Source organism: Enhydra lutris, unplaced genomic scaffold (assembly GCF_002288905.1).
Source record: "Enhydra lutris kenyoni isolate GAN:26980312 unplaced genomic scaffold, ASM228890v2 scaffoldscaffold55, whole genome shotgun sequence".
In the NCBI taxonomy this organism is placed as follows: Eukaryota; Metazoa; Chordata; class Mammalia; order Carnivora; family Mustelidae; genus Enhydra; species Enhydra lutris.
The window spans coordinates 4,184,829-4,199,021 of NW_019154139.1; the positions used below are offsets into that span (position 1 = coordinate 4,184,829).

The 14,193-nt window shown below is 37.1% G+C and overlaps 1 protein-coding gene across 2 annotated transcripts in view; it reads left to right on the top strand.

Annotated features, from left to right (window-relative positions):
• The window catches only part of LOC111157682 (structural maintenance of chromosomes 1B), a 72,548-nt gene that overhangs the window by 39,696 nt on the left and 18,659 nt on the right, over positions 1 to 14,193 (top strand). For both annotated transcript variants that reach the window (XM_022519303.1, XM_022519304.1), the window contains exons 12-15: positions 1,534 to 1,680; positions 8,086 to 8,223; positions 8,712 to 8,828; positions 10,213 to 10,319. In XM_022519303.1, the coding sequence (XP_022375011.1) occupies positions 1,534 to 1,680; positions 8,086 to 8,223; positions 8,712 to 8,828; positions 10,213 to 10,319 (509 nt within the window). The remainder of the gene's footprint in view (positions 1 to 1,533; positions 1,681 to 8,085; positions 8,224 to 8,711; positions 8,829 to 10,212; positions 10,320 to 14,193) is intronic.

The following is a 14,193-nucleotide window of genomic DNA, read 5'->3' on the forward strand; positions in this document are numbered from 1 at the left end:
ATACCGCTTTAGATTTGTCTGGAGAAGCTGGAGGAGCCAGTGGAGTGTGTAGCAGTGGGCTTCCTGGTCAGGGGACTAACTGCTTCCGTGAGGAGTTCGCTTTCCATGCCTCTGCTCTGGCCATCCAGTAAGATCTAGTGTTTTCCAAAGAGCCATTTCAGACCCAATGAGCAGACTCATTGCCAGGCTAACAGCTGGGAAGGAAGGGAGCCCCTGAGGCCTTCCAGAAAATCACAAGGCTACATACCTCCCTTGAAGAGTCGTCCAAATACTAAAGGTGACAGAGCAATATTCTATCAGGAGACTGGAGCCACCATACAAGCCTACAGCGCGCACCTCTGACTGCGAGAGAGAGAAACGGGGTTTCCTCGTGACTAACTTCTAACTAGTTCCTCTGACATAATGAAAACCTCCCCTCTCCAGGAAGCCTTCTGTGGAGAAGCTGGGTGGGACCCCCAGTTTCATGCTTCCAGATTACTCTGAGTATGATTCTAGCCTCTCCTCACTCTCTGTCGTAATGATCTGTTTCTTTCCCTACTAGCATGATTCCCCGGGGTCAGTGCCGTATGTCACTCCCTTCGGTCGCTCCTGTTTCAGTACAGAATGTCTCAAACACATGGCACGCGGGGAAAGTTTGAATGAAGGAATGAATGAGACTCCCCTTCGTTGGCTTTTTTTCCTAAGCTCACGTTGCTGGTTCCCGTCTTCCACCCGTGGCCGCTCCTGCTTTCACTTAATAATCAGAAGCATTTGCAGAACGCTGAGAATCATTTATTCCGTAAAACATATACTTAATCACAGGACTATAAACTTGAAGCTATTTTATGCCTTTGACTCCATTTAAATTTTTTTCTTGGTCCCAGTTTCGTATGCACCTTGGAGAATGTGCTCTGTTTAGTATCCTAATGTTGCTAAGGCTAATTTCATAATATGCCATTGACATGTGATAACAAGTTCTTCAAAATATAGGATTATACAATGCAAATTATTTGATATAAGATACAAATATCTTTGGTGTTTGCTTCTCAATATTGAATATGTTTGGAACTAATATACTATTTATTTTTTTAAGATTCTTTTTTTTTTAAAGATTTTATTTATTTATTTGACAGATCACAAGTAGGCAGAGAGGCAGGCAGAGAGAGAGCAAGGGAAGCAGGCTCCCTGCCGAGCAGAGAGCCCAATGTGGGGCTCAATCCCAGGACCCTGGGATCACCACCTGAGCTGAAGGCAGGGTTAAGTTGGCTTAACAGACTGAGCCACCCAGGCACTCTAATATACAATTTATTTTGAACCTTTTTAACTGCTACTAATTTGGTGTCTAGAATTGCTTTGGGCCTTAGCAAAACAGAATGTTGTGTTTGCGATTTGTATGTTGGCTAGTGTCATTCATAAACTAGGTATTTTATTAGCAAATTTCAGTAAGTGGTTTTCTCATCTATAAATTCTCAGCTGTAAAAATTGCCATATTATATCCTATTTTTATCTTCCTGATGTGCATTTCTCCAGGATAAAATATTTTTAATTTTACAGACAGTAGCTCTTGATGGAACATTATTTTTAAAATCTGGGGTGATCTCTGGAGGGTCAAGTGACTTAAGATACAAGGCTAGGTGCTGGGATGAGAAGGAGATAAAGACCTTAAGAGACAGAAGAACCCAGCTGATCCAGGAATTAAAGGTAAGCCCATGCTGTAAAAGTTGTGGAATACTAAACTGTAGAATAATTGTGTTGGTAATAAATGTTATCATGCCTATACTTTAAAAAAATTCAAGTAAAAAAAATTCAAGTAAAGCAAAACAGAATAAAGTTATAGACAATATTTCTCTAACCTGTCCTTACATCTCAGTGATATTTGCTGAACACAGTTTGATATAGAGCCTCTGGAAATTTCCTCTGTATACGAAGTATATGTATTATTTTTCCTATTTGTTTTATGATGTGCTTTTGCTACAAATAGTTTTTGCAACAAGCTTTTTCATTTAACACTATAATATGGACATGCTTTTATCTTTTTTTTTTTACTATTATTTTTTTAAATTTTATTTTTTCAGTGTTCCAAGATTCGTTGTTTATGTACCACACCCAGTGCTCCATGCAATACGTGCCCTCCTTAATACCCACCACCAGGCTCACCTATCTTAACATACAGAAGACTATTTATTTTTAGTGAATCCTGCCTGGTATTTCATCGTATAGGTTGTGTTTACTTAACCAGTCTCCAATAATGGATATTTTGGATTTTGCTTTTACAAACAAGGTGGCATTAAACATTCTTTAGAAAAGGAGAATAGCACGGTACCTAGGAGTATCAATTCTGTGGCCATGCTGCCCAAGTTTGAATCGTGGCTCTGCCACTTACTAGTGGTAGGATCTTGGGCAAGTTACCCAACCTCTCTGTACCCTAGTTTTCCCACCTGCAAAATGGGTATAATAAAAGTACCTTCCTTTTAGGGTTATTTTAAGGATCAAATCACTTAATCCAGTTAAAATACTTAAAAACAGTCCCTGGCATGTGTGAGTATTATCTAAACGTTTGCTGTTATTATGTAAAATGTCTTTATTTGTATAAATGTGTCTCTAAGATGAATTCCCGTATGTGGAATTTCTGGGTCTAAGGATATGTACATTTATACTACCGATAGGTGTTGCTAAATTCCCATCAGAACACTGGTAGTATTGTAGTCCCTGGATTGCAACATGAAATATTAGCAAATATTTCCATCTTTGCCAGTCTGGTTAAGAAAATATATGTATGATCCAGTTGTTTTAGTATGCATTTCTTAAATTATACCTGAGATTGAACATTTCCGCTTGTTTTATTGGTTCTTTGTAAATTTTTCTTCAAACTGCTTACTTCCTGTGCACATTTTTCTATAAGGTTGCCTATTATTTTATTACCCACCCTAAGAATTCTTTGTATAATGAATAAATTAGTTCTTAGTCATAAATGATTTTTCTTTGGGTTAATTGAGGTATAATTCATATGCAATAACTGCCACCCATTTTAAGCATGTGATTCAGTTAAGTTTGGACAAATGTATATAGTCATGTAATTGCCCCCACAACCACAGAACATTTCCATCATGCCCTGGTTTCTTTGTCGTCAGCCTCCTCCCTGGACCCTGGACTGAGAGTGGGGAAAACAATAGCTCCTCTTTCATCGCTGTTGAAAGGATTAAGTAGTTTAATAAATGCAAATTTGATAGAACACTGGTAAGGGCTCAATAAAAGTGAGATATTATTTAGAATATCTATGACACACTTTAAAAAACTGATTATATGCTTGTCCATAATGGAAGCTTCAGTAGCTTTCTAAAAGGTCATCTTGATTATAATTTAATGAAGTTAGAAGTAGTGACTAAAAAAACTTTTGTTTGCATAGAAATTAAGAAAGGCACTTGTAGATAGTTTGCGTATCAAAGAAGTAATCAAAAGGCAAATTACAAAGTGTCTCAAAAGTGATAAATGGGAAGTCTTTGAGACACATATAAGTTACATCAAGAAAAAATACCTTCATTATTAAAGAAGAAAGATGAGACATCAGGACATTTATTACTTTAAGAAATTAGAACAACAAACCACAGTAAACAACAGAAACTTATAATGGAATTTTTAAAGCTGAAATTAGAAAACAAACCAAATAGAAAGGGACCAGTGAATCTAAAAGCTGTTCTTTTGAAAGACTAATAATAATAATAAACTCTTTGCAATTCTAATAAAGGAGGAAAAGTGAGAATCAAAAATAGACTAGGAATGAAAAGGCTAAAATAATTTAAAGAGAATCTTATGAGCAAATAACTATATAATAAAAAAATTAAAAACCTGAAAGGGAAGATTTTCAAAAATATATAATTAAAAATAAAAATATAAAAACAAATATATAAATAAAGATTGACCAAAAACAAGTGGGACATCTGAAAAGTTAAGCAATGGCAGGCAGTGATGTAGTCTGCTGGTCCAGGCCCGAACCACGGTGTCTCTCCTTTCTTTCTGGGCTCTATTAGAGTCATGAAACAAAACAAAGCAACTTGATTTCCCAAGTTTCATTGTAGCTGCCAGTGGCCATGTAACAGTTTTAGAGGTATAAATGAAAGTGTTGGTATTATCTCCTGCATTTTCTTCTTCCTTACTGGAATGCAGTCAGGTGGCCTGGAGATGCAGTAGACATCTTGTACCAAGAGACAGCAAGCATAAGGATAAGACTATTGGTCTAAGAAGTTGAAAGTTAGGGGCGCCTGGGTGACTCAGTGGGTTAAAGCCTCTGCCTTTGGGTCAGGTCATGATCCCAGGGTCCTGGGATCGAGCCCCACATTGGGCTCTCTGCTCAGCAGGGAGCCTGCTAACCCCCCTCTCTCTGCCTGCCTCTCTGCCTACTTGTGATCTCTGTCTGTTAAATAAATTAAATCTTAAAAAAAAAAAAGTTACATGCCATTGTTGAGTAACTGCATTGCCCTAGACAGCTTTTGCATGAGAATCATAAACCCACATTCTTTTTAAAGCCACGGTTAGTTGAGTGACCCACCATTGAAAAAACACACCAGGAAAATAAAATAGCAGCTATGCAAAATAGTAGAAAAATCAAAATAAAATTATCAAGTGATCCAGTAATTCCACTTCTAGATATATACTCCAAGGAATTTAAAGCAGGGTCTAGAGGAGATAGGTGTACACTTATGGTCATAAGAGCATTATTCACAGTAGACAAAACGTAGAAGCAACCCAAAAGTGTGCATCAGTAGATGAGCGGACAAATAAATATGTTCTGTACACAAAATGAAATATTCAGCCTTAAGAAGGGAGGACATCCTAACACATGCTCCACAATGGACGAACATTATGCTACATGAAAACAGCCAGTCACAGAAAGACAAGTCTGGTGGATTCTACTTCCACAAGGTCTTTAGAGTCATCAGATTCATGGAGACAGAGAGTAGAATGGTGGGTGCCAGGGACTGAGGGGAGAGGAGAATGAAGACTTGTTCTGTGGGCACAGGGCTTCAGTTGTGCACGACGAAAAGACTCTGGCGACGGGCTGCACAACATCAATGATGCACTTAAGCACTATGCCCTATGAGCTTAGAAATGGTAAAGATGGTAAATTTTAGCTTGTGTATATTTTACCACTGTTTAAACAAAGATTCTTGGTGCTTCATGGGTTTACAGCTGAGTTCTAATGGAATTCTAATCTTAAGCCATAAACTTGCCAGTTTATTTTATAAAGTTAATATAACTTTAATTACAAATATTATAAAGATACTACAAAAATAAAACTGGAGAATGACTTCCCTTGTGCATGTAAGTGCATAATTCTTAAATATCAGTCTAGAGAATTCAGCAATGTAGTAAAAGAAAAATACATCTGCCTAAATACAGATGGATTTGTTCCAAGAAAATAAGGACGCTCTAATATTAACTGATCAGTCAACATAGTTGAAGGAAGGAGAATAACAAGTTGAAGGCACGAGAAAATTCATATGATATGTAAAAAGGTATTTGATAAAGTTTAGGAGGTAATCCTAATTAAAGTGCTAAGTAAAAGAGTAAGGTTGGAAATTATTTAAATAAATCACTTTTACCAAAGATCAACAGATGTAATTGCTTAAATGGTGGAATATTAAAACCATTTTATTTATTTATTTATTTCAAAGATTTATTTGAGAGAGAGAGCATGGGAGTGGGGGGAGGTACAGAGGGAGAGGGAGAGAGAAGCTCAAGCAGACTCCATGCTGAGCACGGCCTGACGCAGGGCTCCATCCCATGCCCCCAAGATCACGGCCTGAGCCAGAATCATGAGTGAGCACTTAACCGACGGAGCTACCCAAGTGCCCCAACATTAAAACCATTTCATGTAAAATCAGGGAGTAGACAGAGATATCTACTGTCACCATTATTAAATAATGTGGTCTTGAAATTATACTAAATACAGTTAGACACAAATAATTTGTATAAATCTTTGAAAGGAGAAATATTAACTTTTTGCTGATAAGATTATAGTTTTTTTTTTATTTGTTTGGGGTTTTTTTTTAGATTTTATTTATTTATTTGACAGACAGAGATCACAAGTAGGCGGAGAGAGGAGGAAGCAGGCTCCCTGATGAGCAGAGAGCCTGATGTGGGGCTCGATCCCAGGACCCTGAGATTATGACCTGAGCTGAAGGCAGAGGCTTTAACCCACTGAACCACCCAGGCGCCCCAAGATTATAGTTTTAAAACTACTAGATTAATAAGCTAATGTGAGGGTTACATAAATAAAACTCAGTGGTTTTTCTCTCAAGATGCATCTAAAAGTAGAAAATAGTCTCATAGGAATAAATGTAAATCTAAAGGCACAGTAACTATTTAGAAAACTAAATCTTAAAGAGAAACATAAAACAACAAAGAGGAAAGACTTACTATATTCTTAAGTTAGAAGTCCTCCAATTCATATATTACTAAATACAATTTTAATTAAAATATTATTGAGGATTTTTTAGTTTGAGAAAATTATATTCTAGTTCTTACAAATGAAGAGTTCCCTGAGACTAGGAAAAAATTGTGATGAAAGAAGGTGGTAGAACTTGTCTTACCAGCATACAGAATTCTATTAGAAGCCATTGCAATCAAGCTGTGGTAGTTTTGGAGTAAGAATGGATAGATTAATGGAACAGAATAGGACTTCCAGAAACAGAGCCCACTATATTTGAAGATTTAGTATACAACAAAGACAATGTTTTAATCTGGTAGGAAAAGGATGGATTATTTAGTAAAAGGTATTTGCGTATCTAGAGATAGTAATGTTATGCCCCATATTGTAACAAAAGTAAATTCCAGATGGATTAAAAACCTGAATGCAAAAAAAAAAAATTTAAGTAAGGATAAAATCCATTATATATACATTTTTGAAGTTTAAAATGAAGACTAGTTTCTATACCATCAAAGATTTCTCTATAAGTTGACATGAAAAAGGCCTTATGAGAGAACATCTGGTGAAAGGAGATTAGACCGTTTGCAGAAAAGTCCATCGTCTAATCAACATGAAGAAGTGCTCAGTGGAATGTCAAGGGAATACAAATTAAATTCAGATTACTCCACACCTATCCGTAAGGCTTGGGAAAAAATATATAAGTGCTGGAGGCAATATAAAGAAACATGCAGTCATACATTATTTATAGAAACGTGACTTGTTACAGCTTTTGAGAAAGCAGTGGGAAGCAGCTCTTAGACACGTGAATACCTTTGACCCATCGATCTCACCCTGAGGAATCTACTGCATGGAAATAAGCAGTAGTTGCTGCCCCCTTGTTTGTGATGACAGAAACCTGCAAACAAAGTGACGGCCCTTCATTAAGAAAACAGTTGAATAATGGTACAGTCACATCCTGGAATAATATACAGTTGTGAGCAACTGAATGAGAAAAACAGGAGACAGAAAAGAACATTCGGGGCGCCTGGGTGGCTCAGTGGGGTAAAGCCTCTGCCTTTGGCGCAGGTTATTTTTTTTTTTTTTTTTTTTTTTTTTTTGAAGCAGGCTCCCTGCTGAGCAGAGAGCCTGCTTCCCCCCTCTCTCTGCCTGCCTCTCTGCCTACTTGTGATCTCTCTCTGTCAAATAAATAAATAAAATCTTTAAAAAAAAAAAAAGCACATTCAATAGGATTCTAAATTTGTAAAACACAAGTGAAAAAAACCATATATAGGTGACTGTGTACACATGTATTCAGGTAAAGACTGGGAGTAAAATACAGAACATACATACACTAGAGTTAATTTGGTTGAGTAATGGGGTGGGTGAAGGAGGAAGGGAATGCTTCCTCTAAATTCTTCCCCTTAAAAGCAAGGCTGATCCCATTTAGGTCACTCGTGTACCTTGGGTGGAACACACACTTCCCTTTCCTCATTTCTCACTCCTGTTTCCTACTAGGAAATGTGTTAGTCTCGAAGGTGCTGTAGGGCATTGTGGCCCCCCCAGGTAGCTTGTGTAGTTAATTGCCCGTCTCTTATCAGAAGGGGGAAGATGGGGTATGGGTGACTTATGACACATGGAAGCTCTTTAAAAAGTGAAAGTGCCTTTCTATTGTAAAATGTTCTATTTCTCTCTCTTTTTAGGATTTAATGAAGATACTTCGCAAGGAAGCAGATTTGAAACAAATACAAACTCTAGTACAAGGAACTCATACACGACTCAAATACTCCCAAAGTGAACTAGAGATGATTAAAAAGAAGCACCTTGCTGCTTTTTTCCGGGTAATATGGGCTTACAGAAAACTGGGTGGAGATGAGAGCCAAGACGGAGAACTTCAGGAATTACATTTATATAGCATCATGTAATTTTTACACTTTACCCCATGATTGAGATTATATTCTAGTTTATTTTTATGGTTGTTAATCTTGACATTCAGCTGTGCCTCCATTTACCTTACCTCAGGGATTCCCTTTTTAAAAAAAAAAAAAAAAGATTTTATTCATTGTGAAAGAGAAAGCTCAAGTAGAGGGGAGCAGGAGAGGGAAAGGGAGAAGCAGACTCCCCACTGAGCAGGGAGCCCCATGCGGGGCTTAGTCTCAAGACTGTGGGATCATGACATGAGCCAAAGGCAGAGGCTTTAACCCACTGAGCCATCCACATATCCCATAGGATTCCCTTTTTGTTCTAAAAGATATCTTCACATTTGTTTGCTTCATTGTATAAAGGTAAAACAGTTACATTGAAAAGAATCTTTCTCTTTTGTCATTAGGAACAGTCTCAGCTACAGAGTGAACTACTGAATATTGAGTCTCAGTGTACTATGCTGAGTGAAGGCATCAAAGAGCGCCAACAAAGAATTGAAGAATTTCAAGAAAAGATAGACAAGGTCCTGAATGCTGTATTTATTACTGATGGACGTGTAAAATACAGTTCTAGACCAGATACCAGACTTAGGGCTTCTTGAGTATACTCTAAAGCAGTTTGATAAGTCCTGAGTTTTACTGGTTTGCCAAATGAGTTTCCCTGTGTCTTTGGAGAACCACTGTTGCCCCCACTGAGAGATAATGACCAGTGTGTAGTTACTCTCTGCTCTCCAGCATCTCTTTGCCCATTGTAAGAATTACAGCCTCTTTCTTCTCCCACTGTCCTTAACACCAGAAAGGAAGACCCTTTCTTTCAGATTATCTTTTAAAGTTACTCATTCCCTCAGTAATTATTTCTTGAACATTTGTTATGTATATGGGGCTCAGTGCTTGGCTCTGAGGCAACAAAGATTTGATCATCTAGCCTCTGCTTATAAAATGACAGGACCTTTCCGACTTAACTCATTCCGCTCTTGATCCTCTCTAATCCTTAGAAAGTCGTCTGTCCCACTGTCACTTAATAACTTCCACCCGCTGCTTTGTTCTGCCTTGTATCGCAAGATTTGAAACCACACTTCTGTTGCTCCTGAATTCTCTCTTTTCCGGGTTAAGTACTCCTAATGCTTTAATCATGGATTTAAAACCAGCTCTGGCAACCAGCCTCTGGGTGCTCTGTTGTTTGTCAATGCCCAGGGCAAAGCTTAATGTCGGAATACTGTCCGACCTGCGCGGAGTACCATGGACTCAGCATGCGGAACTGACACCTTCCGTAGGTTTGATTATCTACTTATGTACATTGTAACTTGCCGCTGCATCAGCCATGTCCCATTCATATTTAATTTATATTCTGCAAGTTATTTTAACATGTCCTGCTGTTTAAAACAGGTCTCTCTTATCCTATAATTATATAAATGCAAGGCTTTAAAACTATCGAGGTTAAATGTTGTTTTGTTGGATTTGGCTCATTCTAGATCTTCCAGATCTTTCTGTCTTAATTCTATGCTCCAGTCCTTTTGGCTTCTATTGCCTGAGACTCTATAGTCATAAACGCTCAAGTCTAAGGAATATTTTATTTATTTATGTAGAATGTTATACTGTGGTGTGGCTAATGTAAAGGAAATAGTTCTGATTTGGTTTCCAGCACTTCATAAAGACAAAAGGGTTAATAAAGCCAATTATGAGCTTTCTTCTTTAGCTTTTAGAGTAAGAAATTTGAAAATAGAGGGTGTAGTTTGAGGAGTTAAAGAAAAAAAAAAACAGTGGTTCCTCGGGGTACAGTAATGCTTTTTGGATTAGTTTTGGGCCTAACATAGGAAATTCTTGGTGGGAAAAATTTAGGTTTAAGCATTGTATGTATACTTTCTTAAAATTAATTATTAAACCAGTTATTTTGAAATAATTTAAAAGGTGGAAGATGAGATTTTCAAACACTTCTGTGAAGAAATTGGTGTGGAAAACATTCGTGAATTTGAGAAGAAACATGTTAAACAGCAACAAGAAATTGATCAGAAAAGGTATTTTTATTAGAAAATGTTAGTAAGCAACTCACATATATATAAGTGTAACTGTTATTTCTTTTTTTTTTAGAGATTTATTTATCCATTTTAGGGAGAGAGAGTGGGGTGGGGACAAGTAGACTCCCTACTGAGTGTGGAACCCAGTGTGGGGCTCGGTCTCATGATCTATGAGATGGTGATCTGAGCCAAAACTGAGCCATCCAGGCTCCCCTGTAACCATAATTTCTTAATTTAAGGCAATTGCGACTGAGTGAGTCTTTATTTCAGTTCATCAAGAAATAGCTAGTAAACATTCATATTCTTATGAAGAGCTATAATTCTTTTATTCCATAATTTTTTAAAGAGAAAAAGTATAAATATACAAAATAAGAGAATGGGGACATAACTACACACATAGCAGTTATTTTTAAAATAGTAAGATAATTATTTCTCTGTAAATATCCATGTATATGGATAAAATTGATCATCTTCAAGAGGTAACATATTCCCAAGATAGAAAAATATAAGATCAGTTGCCATAAGAAAAGAACATAAAAAGCCTCCTACCCAGCACCCTCTTCCCCAGATTCACCAGGCACGTGAAGTCACACAAAAGAATCATCCCAGTAAACTTTAAAGGCACAAGTAACTTCATCATTTAATATTTAAACAAATGTTCAGTATTTAAACTGCTTTATACTATAGAAGAGGAAGAAACATCCTTTTATGAAATGAACATAATATTTAATAATACTGATGCAAAAATCAAAAAAATATTATGTACACATCCCATAAGAAGCTCTGAGGAGACTGAGAGTGTGGGGTAGAGCTATTTACTTTTTGTGTATTCTTACATCTTTTTAACTTCATACCACATCCACGTATTATGTTTTTGAATATGATTGCATTGGCATTAGGACTGTAAATTCTGAATATAAGGTACAATAGTGACAAGGTTGTATTGTAGGTTAGAGGACAGTCCCTTTGCTGGAGATATAGTCATCTTTAAGAGGAGTCGAAATCATGCAGAAATAGGAAACAAAGCATTTATGACTGCAGATTATTTAAGGTCTCTATACTGTACTTATCTAGATGATTGGTTTCTTTTGTATTGGTGCTTCTTTTTTTCAGTTTTATTGAGATGTAATTGACATACATCACTGTTTAAGGCGTATAGCATAACGGGTTGACTTACATGTATTGTAAAATGATTACTGCCTAAGTTTTGTTAATATTTGTCATCTCCTATAGATATAAAAATCAAATATAATTTTTATTTTTACTTACGTTTTTACTTTTTATTTTAGTTCCAATATAGTTAGCCTACAGTGTTATATTAATTTCAGGTGTATGATATAGTGATATTATATATATATATATATCTACCTACCTACCTACCTACCTACTTGGGAGAGGGAGACAGAGAATCTCAAGCAGGCTCCATGCCCAGCATAGAGCCCAACACGGGGCTGGATCTCCGACCCCAAAATCATGATCTAAGCCGAAATTAAGAGTGGGATACTTAACTGACTGAGCCACCCAGGAGCCCCACCTGTGGTTTTCATATAATCAAGTATAATTTTTTATTTTTTTAAGAATTTGAGAGAGAGAGAGCAAGGGGAGGGGCAGAGGGAGAGGGAGAAGCAGACTCCCTGCTGAGTGGTAGCCCGATGTGGGGCTCGATTTTGGGACTGTGACCTGAGCCGGAGGCAGATGCTTAGCCAACTGAGTCACCCAGGCACCCTCAAGTAGAATTTTTAAATAAAAAAGTAGTATGTGCCTCTTGTGAACATAGAGAAAACTTTTTAAAAGATCAGTCATTATCCCATTGTCCAGAAATAAAAACCATCACTATTTTGGCCCATTTCCTTTAGTTCTAATTCTCTCATGGTCCGTCCATTCATTCAACACCTATTTACTGTAAGCATCCCATGAGCCAGGAACCATTCTAGGCACTTGAGACTCCAGCCGTGAACAAGGAGGGTCAAGCCCTTGCCTCTTCTATGTCCTTTGCATTTCCATGTACATTTTAGGATCAGCTTTTCAATTGTTCTTAAAAGTCTGCTGGGATTTTGATTGGGACTGTGTTAAATCCATAAATCAATTTGGGAGGAATTGACATTTTAACAGTATTCATGAACACAGTGTCTGTCTACACGTAATGTAGATCTTCCTTAATTTCCCTCATTAATGTTCTTTGGTGTTCAGTGTACAGGTCTTTTATTTTGTTCAGTTTATTGTAAGTACCTTATATCTTTATGCTATTATTTATAGAATTGTTTGTAATTATCAGTTACAAATAGATGTTCATAGTATATTGAAATAAGATTGGTATAAGTTTTTTTAGGATTTTATTTACTTTATTTATTGATTTATTTAGAGAGAACAGGGTGAGGGACAAGAGGAAAAAAGAGAATCTCGGACTCTGCGCTGAGCACAGAACCCAACATGGGGCTTGATCTCAAGACCTTGAGATCATGACCTGGATTGAAATCAATGCTCAGCTGAGCCACCTGGGCTCCCCTAAACAGGATTAGTTGTTATAAATTGACTTTGTATCCTGTAATTTTGCTGCACTTGTTAATTCTAGGAGCTCTTTTGTAGATTCCTTAGGATTTTTTATATAGGTGATCATATTTCATTGACAAAAAATTTTATTTCTTCCTTTCCAGTTAGTGCGCCTTTTATTTCTTTTTCTTGCCTTATTGCGCTAACTAGGACCTCCAGTACAATGTTGAACAAATAGACGTGGTAGGAGCTCACATCCTGCCTTTCTTCCAGTCTTAGGGCCACAGCATTCTCTCGTTCATGGTTAAGTATGGTTTTAACATTAGGGTACCCTTTAGCAGGTTGAGATAGTTCCTTTTTATTTCTAGTTTGCTGAAATGTTTTATGAATGAATATTGAATTCTGTCAAATACTTTTTCTGCCATTTTTTGAGTGAGTGCTCGGTTAGGGTTTCTGTTGTTACTTATTAATAGGTAAATTATATTGATTGATGTTAAACCAACTTTATATACATAGGAATAAGCACACTCAGTCATATTTGTATTTTTTATTTTGATTTGCTAAAATCAAATATTTCTGGATTTGATTTGCTAAAATTTCGGTAAGATTTTTGCATCTACATTCATGAGCATACTAATATATAGTTTTCTTTTCTTGCAATATCTTTATCGTGTTTTTCTATCGGTAATGCCAGACCCATAAAATAAGTCAAGAATTGTTGTCTCCTCTTGTGTTTTCTGGAAGGGTTTTTGTAGAATTTTGTATTATTTCTCTCATAAAAGTTTGGTAAAATTTTCCAGTAAAGCAACTGGGGTCACCCACTTTTCTTTATGGGAAGGTTTTTAGTTACAAATTCAGTTCTTTTAGTAGATAAAGGGCTAGCGGCGCCTGGGTGGCTCAGTCCATTAAGCTTCTGCCTTTGGCTTAGGTCATGATCCCAGGGTCCTGGGATTGAGCCCCACATCGGGCTCCCTGCTCAGTGGGGAGCCCGCTTCTCCCTCTCCCGCTGACTCTGCTCATGCTTTCTCTTGCTATCTCTCTGTCTCAAACAAATAAATAAAATCTTTTTTAAAAATAGATATAGGGCTATTCATATCCTTTTTCTTTTTTTTTAGGATCTTATTTATTTATTTGACAGAGAGAGACAGGGAGAGAGGGAACACAAGCAGGGGGAATAGAAAAGGGAGAAGCAGGCTTCCCACCAAGCAGAGAGCCCAGGGCAGGGCTCAGTCCCAGGCATGACCTAAGCTGAAGGCAGGTGCTTAATGACTGAGCCACCCAGGTGCCCCCAGGATATCTTTTTTCTTGAGTGAGTTTTGGTAGCTTGTGTCTTTCGAGAAACTTTTGTGTTTCGTCCAAGTTGTCAACTTTATTAACATAGTTA